We start from the raw sequence: 19,735 nt of genomic DNA, 5'->3' as shown, positions 1-19,735 counted from the left end.
GTGACTCCAAATCCAGACCTCCATGGGTTGATAAATCGGATTTCCATTGATTATTTTTGTGTGATTTTGTTGTCAGCACGTTCAACTATGTAAAGAAAAAAGTATTTAATAAGATTATTTCATTCATTCAGATCTAGGATGTGTTATTTTAGTGTTCCCTTTATTTTTTGGAGCAGTGTATTTAGCAAGCTCAGACTCCATGTCATGAGATGAGACATTGTGTGCCTCTGCTACTCTATAGTGCTCTTATGCACAGGTACATGTTTTTTGTTTTGGCAATGTATCTCTTCAGTCTATTTTTCATCCCTTGCTGCTGCTTGAATGGACTTCTTTCCCTCTCTCACTTCCTTGGCTGCTCTCTCAAGAACCTCAAGGGGGCTAGACCCCTGCTTGTTTTATATTTGTATACACAGGGAATGATGATGTCTGCTCTGAAACAATATAAATCTTGAGTTCATATACGTGATGCATTGCAAAAATACTTTGCAAATTATAAATAAAACGGACAAAATGTAATCATTTGTATGGGGTATGGTGGCCATTGGCTCAGCTTACCCCAAGGCAAACATTTAGACTATATTAGCCCCCACAGCTCATCCAGGGGTGGCTCAACTAACCCTTTGGCTCAACTTACCCCACTCTCCCCTAACCTATATTTACATTGGCGCAGCCAGGTTTTATACATAGCCCCCTCTGTATCAGTACTGGATGGGGTTGGCAAGGCAACAGGGCCTGGAGGCTGAGGCTGTGTTCCATCTGTCAGCTGAGCCGATGTTTCTTTCCCTGATGTAACACCAAAATCCACTCTACCTGTCATTCACAGTTTGCCTTCACATGCTCTCAGCAACACAACACAAGTATTGATTTCCACTCAAATGACATAAACAAGGATAACAAAAATAATATATGTTATTATCACAAACTGGAAAGATGCTGTGAAATGTGTTGTTTTACAGTGTTGAAATGTGTTGTTCCATTACCACGGGAATAGTGAAAGAGTTGAACTACACTTAAATGAACAGTTGATAAGGCTGTGATATCATCACTCATCTTTAGATAAGGAGCTAAAAACAACACAAGATAAATGCAAAAACCTGTTTTATTGTAGGACTGTAAGCAGAGGGACTGGTAACGGGAGTTGAGGTGATGCCTTAAAAAGTTGTGCAGGCACAGCTCTCACTCCATTAGAGGGAAATAATCTACTATTTTTCTTGCAGGAGTAGCAAAAGATCCTAGCAAAGGTATTGAAGATGCGCTGGAGGAGAGATGGTTTCTTCCTTTTCTCATCTGCAGCCACTGCACCTGAACAGACTACAGAGAACAGGAGACATCACATGACCTAATCACTACATTACAATAGTATTTATTTAGGGAAATAGCCTCATTTTGAACACAGATGGATATTTTGACAGAAAACAATATTACAACTCTTACCATCAGAGCCAAGGGGAGCCACTCTGCTGTTACATGGTTTCTTTCCCTCTATTTCTCCTTTGTTCTTAGAGGATTTCTGTGAATAAAACAAACCAAACAATGTAAATGACACTCGCCTGTTACATTACATGTGGCCTTAATATTCCCCAAGAAAATAAGAGTCAAATAAAGCCCTTCACCTTCTTTTCGTTTTTCCCCTTTCCTGTTGTCTCGGGTCCTGTCTCCACCGCCTCTTCATTCACCTTCTTGGTTTGAGAATGAAAGCAGCAAGAAACAGATATGAGTCAATGCATCACAATCAAACACTCCCAATAACTAAATGACCTACTGATTCTTGGTTCAGGTATCTGACTCTCTCCTTACCTGTGAGAAGGCACTCTGTACAGCCCTGAGTAGACACTGGTTGGTCTCCACTGACTGGTCGGCCATGTGGTGGTCTGTCTCCAAACCACCATAGTCTTTAAAGACCTCTGATCTGACACTGGTTTTCTCTGAGCAAGCATCGTCTTCAAAGATCTCTGATCTGACACTGGTCTTCTCTGAGCCAGTGTCGTCTTCAGCCGTCTCTGCTGGAGCCTCCAGGGCTTCCCTGTTGTCTAGGAGCTCCTCAGAGACAGTGCTGTCACTCCCACTTCCAGAGCTCCTGGCCTCCCACTTCCAGAGCTCAGCGTGATCACAAATGCTGCATGCGATGGTCTCAGCCATGCATTGAATGGCAATCTCACAACTTTTGTGCATTTGGGCACTGTTTGCCTCTGTCTCTAGTGATAGTCTTTCAGCAGAAGCCTCCACAATGGCGGCCACTGCATCATCACCCCTAAACTGAATGCTCTCCTGTTGGCTGAATACAACGACAATGCCGGCCATATACTTCAGAACATGCCGTATGTTGTCGAAGAGCATCGACTGGAGCTGGAAAGGAGCCTTCACACTCCCAGCTGGGAGTGATTCAATGAATGTCAGGTGACCCATGATCCCCTGCACAATGTCTCTGAGGGTCTCTGAGTTGATGAAAGTCACCCCGTGGGCCAAGCGTGGCTGAATGTCCTCCTTAGCCAGGCTCTCTTCCTGCAGGATGGAGGGAGCTTTCTCCAGCAAGTCCTGCCTGGCCTCTCGGCTATATGGAGAAGCAATTCTCACTTCCTCCACCTTTTGGGCAGGGGCTCCCAATGCTGCATTGGCTGAGCTGGAGGGCCCAGACAGTAGGGAGTGGCTGAAGATCCTCTCCAGCTGATGTGAGGGTTGGTCCACCACTGGAGTGGGACTCTCTACACAGAACTCCTCGTTGGTGACTTCAGGGACCTTGGCCTTAGCCCCAGAATCCAATCCTAAGAAAACAGGGTTTGAAGCTAAAAAGTTATTTGTTTATATTTAGCACTATGAAGGATATGCCCAGACAGCAAATCTGGCCTACGTCTCCAAAGTTACAACTTGGTATTACAGTCCAGAATTGGGACATGTAATATGTGAAGCTTATAAATGTAGCTTACCTTTCTGGATGATGTCCCTGGCTTTCTTAGGGTTGTCTTCCACCCTGGTGCTCAGGACCTGGCAGATGGCCCCTACTGCCTCCCAGTGGTCCTGGTTTAAAGAGCTGGAGGAGTGCATGTCCAGAGAGCTCTCCCTCACCAGAGAGCCCCACACCCCACACGACAAGGTGTTGTCGCTATGCAGTGACTCATCACTGGATGAGGTTAGCAAGTTGTCATTCAACCGTAGTGCTTCTTCTGTTGGGGTGTGTGGCAGGCCCAATAAGTTTTCCACCAGATTCTTCATTGCCCGCTGTATGATAAAATAGATCAGGTCCGTGAAGAACTTTTTGGAGAGCCTGGGGTTGGCAGCCATTTCTTTGAGAACAGGCTCCGACCTGCTTTTTCGGCATGCTGGCACCCGGCCCATCTTGGTGTCCAGGAGCAACTGGTACACCCGGCAGATCATCTCTTTAGAAAATAAATAGATCTTACCCCGGAAGATCCTGTTACAAAGCCTACTTGAGGCCAGGATCTGTCCCAGGGGCGTAGCTGCAGGATTGTACAACCCGCAATCATCTGCACTGATACTGTCAGCATAGACCAGCCTGACAATGACATCAAAGATGTTATCGGCTGTAACGCCTGCATCTCTGTCTAAGTTCTGGCTTCTTCTGCCACTGCTGTTACTGTCAAGCTCAGACCTGGCTAAAATGGGACTGATGGGAGGCTGTGTATCGTTCATTTTCTTAGCAGGGCTGCTGGCCTGCTGCACCTCCACAGGCCTCTGCGTGATGATAGGGGGGGACTCCTCACTGAAGGCTTCATGGGAGTCCCTTCCCTTAGCCCTCCCCAGCTCTGCTTCAATAATAGTGGACGAGATTGGGCTGACCTGAGGCTGAGCCCTCATGACCTCCAGCTCGCAGGCCACATCTCCCACTAAGGTGTGGCTCAGGCACTGTACCAGCAGGGGGTAGCCATCGATGTTGGGGTCCAGGAGCTCCTGCATGCCCTCATCCTCTTTAATAATTGTGTCGTGGGCTGTATAGTAATTTCTTAGGATAACCATGACAATGTTACAGGCCACTATCAATTTGTCAACCAACGACTCAGCAGCGATGCGGGTCTTATCCCAGTGAAGGGCACCACTCTGGTCAATGAGAATTCCAATGACCACCCTGACCAGCTCCAGTTCCTTCTCTTTGGAGAGGAACTCCCTTTGGCTCACCAATCCAGATGTGAAGAGGGCATGGTCCATGACTGTCTGAGTTATGGTGTCCTGTAGAGTGTGCAGGGTTGAGGCCCTTCCCTCTGAGGGCGTGGTAGCCGGGCTGTAGTCCATGTTCTGGAACAACGGAGTGCTTGTGATGTTGTCCAAGGTGTCCTCACTTATGGCTGAGCCAATGTGCTCAACCATCCATCCCTGCTCTGTCCATCCTTGAGATGGCGTGAAGCTTGGAAGAGCATCAGGGACTTCAACTCTCTCAAATATGAGACCTCCCATCTTCCTGGTTGCCATTCTCTCCTCTGGGAAGCTATTTACAGCACCAGAGAAGGAAAGATCCTTGCTTGCTGCATCCTTTATCTCCTGACAAACGTTGACTGCCAACTCTGATATGTTGAAACTTGATGCTCCAGAAATTCTGCAGTCACCCCCTGAAGTTAGAACATGGAGCTTCTCCTTGGCTTTCTTACATGCGCTCCAGAACATCATGGAGGACATCATGGACATTCTGGATACCAAGTAATCAGTGACAGAGGTGTAAAGGCCTTGAAGGGACAAAGCCCCAGGGGAGGATGGTCCAGCTTCATCACTCTCCATGAAGAGCTGGACATTGTGCAGAATCACAGCCACAGTCATAGATGCCCTATTCTGGAGCTCATCCTCCATGTCTGAGGGGAGTGTTGGGAGATGCCGGCCCATAAGCCTACACCTAGGCTCCAAGTTAAGCTTCAGCAGCAGGTGGAACTTTTTAGCGATTATCCTAAGAACCCCTCTGACCTGTTTTTTACCTGACCCTTGCGAGGAGGGGGGAGGCAACCCTGGGCTTCCCCTTCTGAACCTAGGAGTGAAACATACAATATCCTTATCTGCACTTCCCTGGCTAGGGCTGGTGTTACCAGAGGTAACAGATTCCCCAAGGGACACTGATGAGAGAGGTCGTTCATCTTGCCCAATGCAGACGTCATCTATGGACGTCTGGTACAAGGCTATGGCCGGGAGAACCACCTCATTGACTACAATGACCACCCAGTCAATAGCCTTCACTGACCGTTCCTGCAGGTCGTCTATGGTCATGTTCTTAGGAAGAGAAACGTAAAGCAACAACATAAGTGACATCCTTTCTAAGTAGTTTGATATCAAAATATGTTTTGTCAAGATGACAGTGTACAAGGAAACAAATATATTTACCCTTTTTCTAAGCACTTTCTTAATCAACCTCTGCTGACTGGAATACACAAACAATACAATTCCTTGGTTAGTAGACTGACCACAAAAACACAAGGATTCTATTTCTTCTATTGGACAATAAATGGTTCATAGCAAGAGCAGGACACACGGGTGTAACATCAGGTTTTCAGCTACTGGGATTATGTCCTCTCCGGACAATGGACGTGACATAGCCATGAGAGAGGTGACATCATTCTTCTCTAGGCTCACTGGGTTACCCTGGGACGAAGAGGAATAGCCCCTTTCCCCACCCTCAGGTGTCAGCTGGCGGCCTGGTGGCTCTGAAGCAGAACATGGTCATATTCATAAAAATACCAGCAAATCAGGCTATCCCATAGGAAAGAATGTTGATCTATCTACTGTGTCACCCACCGGTAGTCTTTAGCGTTGTGACTGTTACTGAAGCGATGCGTTTGATAGGTGGAAGAACGTCTACATAAAGAGAAGAAAAGAGATGTGAATGGTGGATCCATACAGGATAGAATCTTTAAGAATTCTACCAACAAAATCTGTTAAAGAATCCCCCTGCCAAGGGCGCTGTGGGACTCATTTTCAGCGTGTGTGTTATTTGTTTATGTCTGGCTGGCCCCATGTTGTCTAGCTCCCCCCCTTGTGTGAGAGATATCACCACCTCCAGCTCGTGGCTTCAGCCAATCAGACTATCCCCATGTACATCCCCATGTTCATATTTTTCCTGTGTGGGAATTAAGTTCCCTGTGTGTGTTAACTCTTGTTCTGCCTTATTCCGTCTGCCCGGGGCGGTGTCAGTGGGTCACAAACCAGTAAAATACTTATGAGTCGGATTGTTCTCTTTCAAAATGTAACCATTTGGAAGACTGGAATTCCTGATCAGTACTCACTGTAACTAGTGTTGGCTGACAGAGGGGGTAGCGCTGAGCAGACTCCAGCAGTCCTCTGCCCTCTAACCTTGGTTGCCTCAGCTGTCCCCCTCAACTCCCTCCCTGTCTTTGCCTTGCAGCTCGGTCTGGGGCCACCTGGAGGCTTAGGCACAAAGCCCTGAGAATAACAACAACAAGTAGGAAAATCATATCACCATAGTAACCAACACTAATACCATAGACATGATAATACCAAGTGACAAGAGGCTCTAACCATAGAATTAGAATCAGAACTCACACTTTGTCATGGGTTCTAACTTAGCCCTGGGCTACTATTTTAAACAAAACTGTATGTGTGTGGGGCTTAGGCTTAGTCCCATATATATCATAAGCATATCCCTGACAGCACTGTCCTACTGTCCTATTAACCAAAGAACCAATCTAAATGGACGTGGGATTATCCCATGGAGATTAGAAGAAGCATGAAGGTTAGAGGTTCAGGGGGTTGGGGGTGCAGGGGGTTGTTCTTTGAGGGCCGCTGCCTCTCACACACCACATCTGGAACCCCAGCTGAAAGCTTCAGTTCACTGACTCCAGGGTCTGGGAAGGGAGTACGCTGGAGCGCCTGGGAGGTCAAACGGGTCTCAGTCTTGAGTAGAGGAAATCATTTATAATCAATCCATATGAAGCTACAGTACATGAGTGCTTATAATGATCCTGATTGTCCCACAACAGGGCAAGAGACATTACTGCACATTAACAACATTTTACAGTTAATAATCAAGTTAGTGAGACTTGAGCTTTGTTCTCTGTAAATTCTTAGATTTAGAGTTTTCCTCCATTTCATCTAAGTTGATTACAGTCGCCCTGTGGGCTGCGTGGCTGAATGTGCTCCTTAGCCAGGATATCACCCTGCAGGATGGAGGGAGTCTTCTCCAGCAAGTCCTGCCTCTGGGCCATATGGAAACGCAATTCTCACCTCCTCCACCTTATAGGCAGGGGCTCCCAATGCCGCCTTGGCTGAGGTGGAGGGCCCAGCTAGTAGGGAGTGGCTGAAGATCCTCTCCAACTGACATGATGGTTGGTCTACCACCAGAGTGGGACTCCCTACACAGCCCTCCTCATTGGTGACGTCAGGAACCTTGGCCCTCGCCCCAGAATCCAATCCTAAGAAAACATAGTCACACTTAAAACTGTTTTGAAGCTAAAATGTTCTTTGTTTATGCTCAGCACTATGGAATATCTTATCAGACAGTAAATGTATTATGGCCCAAATCTGGCCTACGTCTCCAAAGTTACAGCTTGGTATTACAGTCCAGAATTGGGACATGTAATATGTGAAACAGCTTATAAATATAGCCTGCCTTTCTGGATGATGTCCCTGGCATTTTTAGGGTTATAGCAGGTCTTCTGGAGGATGTCTTGCACCCTGGTAATCAGGACCTGGCAGATGGCTCCTACTGCATCCTGGTGGTCCTGTTGTAGGGAGGTGAAAAAAATGCAAATTACATCCTTTCTAAGTAGTTGGATGTCAAAATATGTTTTGTCAAGATGACAGTGTACAAGGAAACAAATATATTTACCCTTTTTCTAAGCACTTTCTTAATCAACCTCTGCTGACTGGAATACACAAACAATACAATTCCTTGGTTAGTAGACTGACCACAAAAACACAAGGATTCTATTTCTTCTATTGGACAATAAATGGTTCATAGCAAGAACAGGACTCACGGGTGTAACATCAGGTTTTCAGCTACTGGGATTATGTCCTCTCCGGACAATGGACGTGACATAGCCATGAGAGAGGTGACATCATTCTTCTCTAGGCTCACTGGGTTACCCTGGGACGAAGAGGAATAGCCCCTTTCCCCACCCTCAGGTGTCAGCTGGCGGCCTGGTGGCTCTGAAGCAGAACATGGTCATATTCATAAAAATACCAGCAAATCAGGCTATCCCATAGGAAAGAATGTTGATCTATCTACTGTGTCACCCACCGGTAGTCTTTAGCGTTGTGACTGTTACTGAAGCGATGCGTTTGATAGGTGGAAGAACGTCTACATAAAGAGAAGAAAAGAGATGTGAATGGTGGATCCATACAGGATAGAATCTTTAAGAATTCTACCAACAAAATCTGTTAAAGAATCCCCCTGCCAAGGGCGCTGTGGGACTCATTTTCAGCGTGTGTGTTATTTGTTTATGTCTGGCTGGCCCCATGTTGTCTAGCTCCCCCCCTTGTGTGAGAGATATCACCACCTCCAGCTCGTGGCTTCAGCCAATCAGACTATCCCCATGTACATCCCCATGTTCATATTTTTCCTGTGTGGGAATTAAGTTCCCTGTGTGTGTTAACTCTTGTTCTGCCTTATTCCGTCTGCCCGGGGCGGTGTCAGTGGGTCACAAACCAGTAAAATACTTATGAGTCGGATTGTTCTCTTTCAAAATGTAACCATTTGGAAGACTGGAATTCCTGATCAGTACTCACTGTAACTAGTGTTGGCTGACAGAGGGGGTAGCGCTGAGCAGACTCCAGCAGTCCTCTGCCCTCTAACCTTGGTTGCCTCAGCTGTCCCCCTCAACTCCCTCCCTGTCTTTGCCTTGCAGCTCGGTCTGGGGCCACCTGGAGGCTTTGGCACAAAGCCCTGAGAATAACAACAACAGTAAGAAAATCATATCACCATAGTTACCAACACTTTCACCAAAGACATGATAATACCAAGTGACAAGAGGCTCTAACCATAGAATTAGAATCAGAACTCACACTTTGTCATGGGTTCTAACTTAGCCCTGGGCTACTATTTTAAACAAAACTGTATGTGGGTGGGGCTTGGGCTTAGTCCCATATATATCATTAGCATATAATTGTATAGAAACCTATTATGGTAACTGTCTTATTATATATTATATATTTTTTTATGACACCTAGGGGCCTGCTGTTGGTTCACCTTTTAGAACAACATAAAGGGTTATGGGTAAAGAAGGCATCAGTTGAGCTAATTAGGACAGGTATTTGAAGCCTGATAGGAACTGGAAGATGCCATGTTGAGAAACATGGGGATATCCATTATGCTGATTCTGTTGCAAAACGTTTCTTAAACGGAAGCAAACGCAACGAAACAGGGAGGAACCTATAGAACCTATAGAAACTCTAGTTTTTGTTGCAAAACGCAACTGTTTGGACTAATGATTACAACCCAGTTTTCTACCGTTTCATTCGGATTTTATTTACCTGCTACTTTATCTTTTTTTTTTTTACCTTTTGGGATTTTACATTTTCGCCACACATATCACTTGGAACCTGTTGAACCTCATCTGGATTACAGTTTTTTTGACCAGTTACCAACCTGAAATCTGTGTGACAAATTATGAAAAATTAATTTGTGAGTAATACATATAATTTAACTGCAACAGTTAGACCTACTCTCACGTCTCAATGGAAACGCGTATGGAACAAACATGTATTTTGGCGTCTATAGAAGTGGCTTTTTACATTTTTGGAACCGCCACTGCATTAGTAAAAAACTGTCTTGACACCGGTACGGTATCAAATGGAATTGGGCAATGCAACGCTCTGTTTCGATTGAAGTGAATAAAAATATTCCCCTGCTAATGTTAGGACTGCATTGGATAAAAATAGAACTGGAACATTGGAATGCAATGTGCTTGGAATACGGTGAGAGAGGCCCAGCCTATTTAACGCATTGCATATTGAAACTGTGGAATATTGAAAAATGGAATTGCTGTGAAGATAGGCTTCGTGCGCAATAGCCTATTGAATGATGCAAAGATACTTAGAACTTTGTGAAATTGCCATTAAGTGGTTTAATGCATAATATTTGAATGCATCGCATATTGTCGAATTGCTAAACTATGGAATTGCCGTGAAGTAGTGGAAATACTGAATGAGTTCCATATTGGAACCTTGTTGAATCATGCAGTGAATTTTGTGGCTTCATTTTGAATGTGCAATATTGCATATTGGAACTTTGAATTGTGGACATGGTAGAATTGGTTGTGGAGTGGATTGTGCTAGGAGTGCTGTGGAATGTGTCTTCATGTCAGTCTGTCGGATCATGTGAAAATTGAATGTTGGAAGACTGCTGTCTGTTGATCGTTGTGGAACAGATTGCTTTCTATGGATTCACGCGAACTGTCAAATAATAGACATTATATCGCTCTGAATTGCTATTGGAAACACTAAAGTGAAGTGGAAGTTTGTTTGTAGAAATATGGAGAAGATCTTGGGCGCTTTTAAAAATGCGCGCCGCTCCTCTGTCTGCGTCCCTCGCTCTATGCTATGCTGTGCTTCGAATGCCTCGTCCCATGTGCGAAATGAATGGAAGGACCATAGAGATCCTATTAAATTACTAGAGGGGCATATGCCATACACCCTCAAAGCCCAATAATGGATCGAAAATGGTAGCCATCTCGGTCAGGGAGAAATCGAAAACCAGTATATTTGGAATGAATGGCAGTAAAGGCATAGGTGAGGCGTTTCCTGTTTTTACCTATGCAGGAAAATACAAGTAAGGCATGTGATGTATCAGAAATTGTGTAATAGAATTATAGTCAACCTAAAATATTGTAATATAATTACAAATACAGTTTATACAGGTATTATACACATTTTCTGTATAAATAGTCTCTAAAATATATGTAAACAGACCATAAATGTCTCAGATTTTGTTTTCTTGGAAAGCTGTGAGTGCTGTTAGGATGCAATATCAGTACTTGTTGCGTTTACAACTTGTCTAATTCCTATCATCAACTGATTGGAGCCAGTGTATGGCTGTGGATTGACTGCATTGTTTGAATGGAATGTTGCCAGTTTATTAGAAAAAATTATGGAATAATTTCTCTAAAACTGTCTGGCTAGCTAGCGAACACACATACAGTGCAGATAAATTCTTCACATTCATTGTTTTACACTATCTTATAACAGCATTGACAAACCATGGTAGATCAACTCCCTGACCAACATGGCTGACATTTGGACTTTCAAAAGAAAGTTCATGTCCATTTTAATTCCTAATTCTATGGGATGGACAAGCTCTGCATAAGGTGAAACTTTAACTCAAGTCATGATTGCCAACAGGTTGTTCATGAAGTTGAAATGTGGAAACAGTTTGCAAAATGTTTTATGCACATTGTTTGTGTGCAAACTTAAACTTTGAAATTGCATCATTGAAACTGAATCGCAAATATGTATCTGAAAGATAGGACGGCATAACTGACAAAGCATCATCAATACATCAACTACTGTGTGAGGAGAACAAGGAGCATGATGGTCATTCCAAGTGGTATCTGCCTAGCTTGACTTAGTCAAGCGGAAGGAGTTTTACCAGTAGAAGGTCATCAGCTACTTCGATCTCTGACCTAAAACCTCAAGCTGAAGCTGAAAGCGCATCTCTCGTGGCATGTGCCACTAACATAAAGGAAAAAAATGCACTGGGAAAGGAGCAAGATGAATTGCTAGCTAGAAAAAAATAAGTTGGCATTGGAAACCAAAATTGCAGCCACAGCAGCAAAAATCAAGGAAATGAGACAAGAAAAGGGATCAAGAAATACATAAAGGAAACAAAGATGCCAGAAACATCAGCTCACAAGCTAACCTGACTAAACATTTCCACACCACATCCAAAATCCACATTTCCTGTTTTCTCTGCTTAGAAGATCATGGAACCAAGTCATGCCCAGAGATGCACATTGAAAGTAAAGACTACAAGAAAGCAGATGGAGAAGATACAGAGACAAAAGAAACATCAGCGACTGAGCAGTGCTCTGGTCTCACTGGAGACACCACCTGGTCATACTGGGGCCGGTGACAGTCCTGACATTCACACTCTACCTTTCCAGTCCAGGTGAAGGCGTCACACTCAAACACGGTTGTCCACAAACATGCTTTTCTTCAATAGTAAGCTCTGCAAGTTTATGTACAGAACCTTTACAGAAACTGAATGAGCCAGATGTGTTTGGTAATGACAGAATGGTTACTGATCTTAACAAGCCCCCCATGACTCTCCTGAGAGGGGGGAGAGAAAAGGAAAGGTCCCTAGTTTCCAAACAGAATTAAACAGGGTTCATGACTGGAGTAATAACAACTACCTCACACTCAACATCAACAAAACTAAATAACTGCTCATTGATTTATGGAGGAAGGCAGACCCAGTGAGCCAGTGAGTCCTGGGTGGTGAACAGGTAGAGAGAGTGGGGAGTTTTAAGTACCTGAGAACCATCATGGACAGCACACTCTTAATGACAAAACATCAACAAATTCCAGCAACAACTGTACCTCCTGCACAGACTGAGACAACTGAATGTCAACAGCCGGATACTCTCCAACTACTACACCTGTCATACAGAGAGGGTGATGACTTTCTGGTTCCTAGCCTGGTGTGGGGGGCTCTCAGTGGCTAACAAGGTTATTCTCAGGCTGGACTGTGAACCTTGGGTCCAATCTCTGTGGGCTGCAGTGCAGGGGGCTTGAGGCCCTCTATGAGGGCCCCACACACAATCTTGCCCAATGTTTTGAGCTGCTGCCCTCTGGAAATAGATAAGGTCTCACTGTTCAGCAAGAGTAGGAGCAGGGCAAGTTTCACTCTGGCAGCCATCAGACTGCTGAACAGTGGGACATAGGACAGATGCAGGCCCAATACATGGTCGGACTTTAGGCCGCAGAGACTTTGAATATGTGTGACTTGTGTACTAACTTTACAGTTTTCTGTACTAAAGTGTGTTGTGTTTGTGTATTTTTATGCTGACTTCACAAAATGAATTTCCTTGTAAAAGGACAATAAAATATATCATATCGTAGTGGAGACAAAGTGCAGCGTCCAAGCTGTTTTGACCTACATTACTGAGGCAGAAGAAACCAAGGACATATCCTTGGACAAAGAGCACCCTCCCACTGACAGTGCCCTGGGACTTCAAAGGTGCATGGAAAAGACGTCGAAAACAGAGTCACAACCTCTACCTGTAAATTCAATGTTTGCTGCAAACAGTGACAGTGTGAGTGAAATCAGAGAACCATCAGTGGTCAAACTGCAGAGACAAGGTAACCTTGAAGTGATCAATCCTACAGATTAAGGTTTTACAGAAGAGGTCTTCTTGAAATGTAAAGGTTGGAGCAGTGGTTCAGTCTCCCTCAAGGAGGTTGAAGAGAAACGTCTGAATCCTCCAGTTAAACTCACCTCACTCAACACAGACAACACTGAAATCAACAAGAACCCACCTCTACAGCTGGATAAGGGATTGAAAGAAACACTGAACACAGTTCAACCCAAGAAACAAACCAGGGCCTGGTTTCCTGGTTCTAATGATGAACTTAGCCTTAAGATGCTTTTGGGAAACTGGCCCCTGGACAGTCAGTAAACCAAAGCACACACACTGACAGTGGAGACAGTGGCACCTCTACAGTAAAGAAAAAAAAGTGACTGTCAGAAGGGACAGCACAACGAACAAAACAAATCCTAAAGTAAAACAAGGGACTACTTAGAATAGGATGAAGAGCAATGAAAGATGGAAGAAGATGGAAATGCTAGATGAGTTAACCCATTCTGTTACCAAAGAACACAACTAGACTTACTACAACTTTGAATCACTTGACTGAAAAAAACCCTGTTAAGACTGACCAACAACAACGACTTACTGACCTGACAAACCAGTTCCAGTCTTAACCATTCAGCTCAAGAACACACATACTTGCACCACAGGCGGCCAGTGGCACCTTCATTGGGGAGGACTGGTTCATAGTAATGGCTGGAATGGAATAAATGGAATGGTATTGAACATATCAAACACATGGTTTGATACCATTCCATTAACTGCATTCCAGCCATTATTATGAGCAGTCCTCCCTTCAGCAGCCTCCTGTGACTTGCACCTGTTTACATGAAGATCAACACATGCACACACACACGAGAGACACTCATCATGGACTCAAGTTTTGTGTATTATGTTTATGATGTCATTTTCTTTTTGGCTCTATTGAACTTACGGTGTTTATTGTTTCGCCTCATGCCGTAATAATAATGGGGCCGGGATGTAAGAGCCATTTTGTGTATAGAAAATAAAATGTATGGGAATTGTTTGGTTGACTGATGATTGGATAGAAATACAGTTGAAGTTGGAAGTTTACAAACACCTTAGGCAAATACATTTAAACTCAGTTTTTCACAATTCCTGACATTTAATCCTAGTAACAATTCCCTGTTTTAGGTCAGTTAGGATCACCACTTCAGTTTAAGAATGTGAAATGTCAGAATAATAGTAGAGAGAAGGATTTATTTCAGCTTTTATTTCTTTCATCACATTCCCAGTGGGTCAGAAGTTTACATGCACTCAATTAGTATTTGGTAGCATTGCCTTTAAATTGTTTAACTTTGGTCAAACGTTTCAGGTAGCCTTCCACAAGCTTCCCACAATAAGTTGGGTGAATTCTGGCCCATTCCTCCTGACAGAGCTGGTGTAACTGAGTCAGGTTTTATAGGCCTCCTTGCTCGCATACGCTTTTTCAATTCTGCCCACAACTTTTCTATAGGATTGAGGTCAGGGCTTTGTGATGGCCACTCCAATACCTTGACTTTGTTGTCCTTAAGCCATTTTGCCACAACTTTGGAAGTATGCTTGGGGTCTTGTCCATTTGGAAGACCCATTTGCAACCAAGCTTTAACTTCCTGACTGATGTCTTGAGATGTTGCTTCAATATATCCACATAATTTTCCTGCCTCATGATGCCATCTATTTTGTAAAGTGCACCAGTCGCTCCTGCAGCAAAGCACCCCCACAACATGATGCTGCCACCCCCGTGCATCACGGTTGGGATGGTGTTCCCCCTTTTTCCTCCAAACATGACCCTGGTCATTATGGCCAAACAGTTCAATTTTTGTTTCATCAGACCAGAGGACATTTCTCCAAAAAGTACGATCTTTGTCCCCATGTGCAGTTGCAAACTGTAGTCTGGCTTTTTTATGGCGGTTTTGGAGCAGTGGCTTCTTCCTTGCTGAGCGGCCTTTCAGGTTATGTCGACTCCTTTTACTGTGGATATAGATACTTTTGTACCTGTTTCCTCCAGCATCTTGACAAGGTCCTTTGCTGTTGTTCTGGGATTGATTTGCACTTTTCGCACCAAAGTACGTTAATCTATAGGAGACAGAACGCGTCTCCTTCCTGAGCAGTATGACGGCTGCGTGGTCCCATGGTGTTTATATTTGCGTACTATTGTTTGTACAGAACGTGTGTCACGATTGTCGTATGAAGGAGCGGACCAAAGCGCAGCGTGTGTGTCGTTCCACATCTTTATTTAACTGTGAAACTATGCAAGACATACAATAAACTAATAAACAAAAACAACAAACCGTGACGAAGAGGTGCAACATACACAAACTCAAAATAATCTCCCACAAACCCAACTGGGAAAAACATCTACTTAAATATGATCCCCAATTAGAGACAACGATGACCTCTAATTGGAGATCATCCCCCCCAAAAAAACATAGAAAAACAGAAACTAGAACATAACAACAGAGAAAATTTAAACTAGACAAAACACGTCACGCCCTGACCTACTCTACCATAGAAAATAAAAGCTTCTATGGTCAGGACGTGACAACGTGGTACCTTCAGGCGTTTGGAAATTGCTCCCCAGGATGAACCAGACTTGTGGAGGTCTACAATTTTTTTTCTGAGGTCTTGGCTGATTTCTTTTGATTTTCCCATGATGTCAAGCAAAGAGGCACTGAGTTTGAAAGTAGGCTTTGAAATACATCCACAGGTACACCTCCAATTGACTCAAATGATGTCAATTAGCCTATCAGAAGCTTCTAAAGCCATGACATCATTTTCTGGAATTTTCCAAGCTGTTTCAAGGCCCAGTAAACTTAGTGTATGTAAACTTCTGACTCACTGGAATTGTGATACAGTGAATTATAAGTGAAATAATCTGTCTGTAAACAATTGTTGGAAAAATTACTTGTGTCATGCACAAAGTAGATGTCCTAACCGACTTGCCAAAACTATAGTCTGTTAAGAAGACATTTGTGGAGTGGTTGAAAAACTAGTTTTAATGACTCTAACCTAAGTGTATGTAAACTTCCGACTTCAACTGTGTATACTTAAAATATAAATACTTCTTGTGGATAGAATTGTATGGAAACTGTCTTATTATGGTTAATACAGGTGTCTGCCAAAAATAAAGGAAACACTAACATGAAGTGTCTTTATAGTACATTGTGCCACAATGAGCCAGAACAGCTTCAATGCTCCTTGGCATAGATTCTACAAATGTGTGTAACTCTATTGGAGGGATCCGACAACATTCTTCCACAATAAATTCCATCATTGGATGTTTTGTTTATTGTGGAAAACGCTGTCTCAGGCGCCACTCCAGAATCTCCCATAAGTGTTAAACTGGGTTGAGATCTGGTGACTGAGACAGCCATGGCATATGGTTTACATCGTTTTCATGCTCATCAAACAATTTAGTGACCACTCGTGCCCTGTGGATGGAGGAATTGTCATCCTATGGGGGCATAGCCATGGTAGCCAAAATAATGGCCTGCCCAGCGTTTTATACATGACCCCAAGCATGATGGGATGTTAATTGTTTAATTAACTCAGGAGCCACAAGTGTGTGGAAACATCAGCTTTCAATACACCTTCATTTACTCAAGTGTTTCCGTGATTTTGGCAGTTACCTGTATGTATATGGAAATCTTTTTATTTTTTATTATGACATCTAGTGTGACTTGTTGTTGGTTCACCTGTTAGAATAGCATAACCTCATCTGGATTACAATGCTTTTTTTTTTTACCATTTACCAACTTGGATCAGTGTGACAATGGACAATTAACTTGTGAGTAATAAATAATTGAACAGCAACTTTCAAGTCTCTCAAGCTGTATTTTGCCTTTTAGAGTTGGCTTTTATTTTTAGAACTGCCACTACACATACTCCATCCATATGAAGTTACATGAGTGCTTATAACATCGTAATTGTCCCACAACAGGGCAAGATACATTACAGCACATGAAGCAGCCTTTGACAGTTAATAAATAAGTTAGTGAGACTTACTTTGAGCTTGGGCCTCTGTAATTTGTTAGAGTTACAGTTTTCCTCCATTTCTGCAGCAGTTTATCCAAGCAAGACCTGTAAATTAAACCCAGGCAAATGATATAGAGGAATCAACAAAACACAAAGCAGGGGTAGAATGGGCGCCATATTTTGTATTACTTACACAGAAGTGCATCATCCTTGGTCCTTTCCAAAGCACAGAAAAAGCAATTCAGCTTTTGCCTGCCATGTCTACAAAATTAAACTAAACTACAACTGGCATTACATGAAGGTTGCTTCATAGAATTAGGAATTATAATACAAATGAATAAGATCTCTATAGGTTGCATTATGACGTTTAATGTCTGACATAATTGCGTCACGTACAACTCCGCATCAAGACCACGCCCCTCATCCACCTACCTACCAAGGAAATGAATGCCTTTTTAATCACATATTAAATCTATTAACCATATTATTATCAAGAGAAATAGCTCTATATTTTCAAACCCTAAGAAATAAATGGAAATTATGTTCCATGTCTAAAACGTTGTAAACTATTTCAGATCTCTTTACAAATCGATCAGGTACGGGTCAGCACAGTGGTAGCAGCGTTGATGATTATGTTCTTTTTTTAATGCCCAGTCATAGCGCTGCTCTCCATAGTGCTGACACATGCTTGTTCTGCCAGCCTACAGTATTTTGTAAGAATCGTGAATGACCCCACAAGAAAAGCTCCCTCACTGGAAAATATTATTTGAATTTGAGCTCAGTCCAAGATTTCACACTCGGGCTATAGCTTTATTACGGGTACGGCTATTTCTAGTTCTGCGTCGCACAAGTCAAAACACAAACATCGCTTAGTTTCAACTACTGCCTTTCTCACATTTCCCAGTTGATGCATTTTTTTTTTATTGTTTTCAAGCCAACACATATTTAACAGGAACATTCAGGTGCCATAATAGGTGGCTTGGCGTTGCATAGCCTACCTGTTGAATCTCCACACGGAGTCTAATCCAAAGTAAATTCGAAATACTCATAGTAGGACAACCTTTATTTATTTTTTTATCAGGGAGTCATACTGAAACCAATTAGTATTTTACAGATTAGCCCTGAATTACAGAAAGGGACAGAAATACATACATCAAAATAGAAATAGGCTACGAAACGCATGCAGAAAGAAAACACCGTCATAAGAAAGCAAACACATTGAAATTTCGTGGAAACGACGTTGATTCAAACAGTGTGCCTAGTGGGAAGGTACTTAATAATCGTTTTTTTGATCAAATTTAAGAAGATTTTGAAGATTGTTCCGCAAATAATATTATGGTTGGAAAAAAACTAAAAGTTGATTTACCCAACTCAGTGGAGACCGAAGGAATTTCCAGTTAGCCATCCCTGAAACCGGGTGTGGAAGTTCCGGTGGCAATTTTAGCATGTAAATGTTGGTGGGGGGAAAAAAATATGGTTTTGATGCATGCCAGGAAAGCCACTACACAACACGAAACAATGCATTACTTCCACTATAACCGTGACAAACGATGCCCACGAACTGGTAGGGGCCTACATAAAGCTGTTCCAACAGCAGAGCTTTATTTTCAGAACCATGTTCTATGATGACATTTCTCTAAAACAGTCTATAGGCTACATGTGCACCACCAAGTCAGAACACTAGGCTAAATTATGAGGGGGAATATACCAAATTATTAGGGTGAGGCACATGGGCTACTAACAGCTTACTACACAACATACACTGCATTACTTTCTTAGCTACAGTATACATATCTCCATGGAATATTACAACATTTATGCAGCAGCATACATTACATTTTTGGACTCAACTTATTGTGCTGTACTGTGCTTATTGTGCTGGATTTATGGTGCTTTCAAAACAACTGTGAAATCTGAAAGAGGCCTGAGTTCTCGACTTGGAATTCCGAGTTGGATGACCGTTCAAAACATATTTTCCCAGTCGGAGCTTGTTTTTTTCTAGTTCCTAGTTGTCTTGAACTCACTGAACTCTGAGATTTCTGAGTTTCCAGTTGTTTTGAACAAGGCAGAAGTCATGCTGGATTGACAGCATGGCCAATGTTTTCAACCTTTTCTGGCCCATGGTGTTGCATGTGAATGTTTATCCTTTTAAGCTTGGAAAAGAGACCATTAAATCCACACTTTGACCACACACACTCTCCACTGAATACCAGGCTAGTGATTGATTCCTTCCAAACCCCTATTTATTGAATTTGAGATTTCAAACTTGTTGTGAAATGTTTATGTCCAATGGCCGATGAGCACCGAAATGTTTTATCTATAATTTATCTTCATATGACAAGGATTGAAAAGGATTTGCAAGTAGATTGTCAACTTGATTCATGATGATGACTGCTAGCTAAGATTTTCGTCTAGAATGTCATTGTATGCTGTAGCATTAAGAACCATGAAAAACAGCCCCTGACCATTATTCCTCCTCCACCAAACTTTACAGTTGGCACTAT

At 42.9% G+C, this 19,735-nt stretch overlaps 1 protein-coding gene across 1 annotated transcript; it reads right to left on the bottom strand.

Annotated features, from left to right (window-relative positions):
• Nucleotides 1–1,081: 1,081 nt before the first annotated feature.
• LOC106612747 (uncharacterized) lies at nucleotides 1,082–18,988 on the bottom strand. The gene is made up of 17 exons (XM_082955539.1): nucleotides 18,598–18,988; nucleotides 17,262–17,336; nucleotides 8,677–8,833; nucleotides 8,189–8,248; nucleotides 7,926–8,097; nucleotides 7,778–7,814; nucleotides 7,559–7,670; nucleotides 7,174–7,361; nucleotides 6,216–6,372; nucleotides 5,728–5,787; nucleotides 5,465–5,636; nucleotides 5,317–5,353; nucleotides 2,925–5,205; nucleotides 1,798–2,762; nucleotides 1,614–1,679; nucleotides 1,435–1,510; nucleotides 1,082–1,311 (listed from the first exon to the last, which is right to left on the bottom strand). The coding sequence occupies exons 2-17, from the start codon at nucleotides 17,307–17,309 to the stop codon at nucleotides 1,100–1,102; spliced, it is 4,800 nt and encodes a 1,599-aa protein (XP_082811665.1). The 5' UTR covers nucleotides 17,310–17,336; nucleotides 18,598–18,988; the 3' UTR covers nucleotides 1,082–1,099.
• Nucleotides 18,989–19,735: the final 747 nt, after the last annotated feature.

The sequence above is a fragment of the Salmo salar genome, chromosome 09, assembly GCF_965601325.2.
Source record: "Salmo salar chromosome 09, fSalSal1, whole genome shotgun sequence".
NCBI classification, from domain to species: domain Eukaryota; kingdom Metazoa; phylum Chordata; class Actinopteri; order Salmoniformes; family Salmonidae; genus Salmo; species Salmo salar.
This window is presented reverse-complemented; position numbering and strand designations above follow the sequence as displayed.

Bases quoted from the DNA above. Each gene is read 5' to 3' on its own strand.
- LOC106612747 (XM_082955539.1), bottom strand. From the start codon at position 17,309: ATGGAGGAAAACTGTAACTCTAACAAATTACAGAGGCCCAAGCTCAAA. The intron at 8,098-8,188 runs GTGGGTGACACA...GTTCTGCTTCAG, and splicing joins CACAACGCTAAAGACTACCG to AGCCACCAGGCCGCCAGCTG. The intron at 7,362-7,558 runs GCAGGCTATATT...ATGTTTTCTTAG, and splicing joins CAGGGACATCATCCAGAAAG to GATTGGATTCTGGGGCGAGG.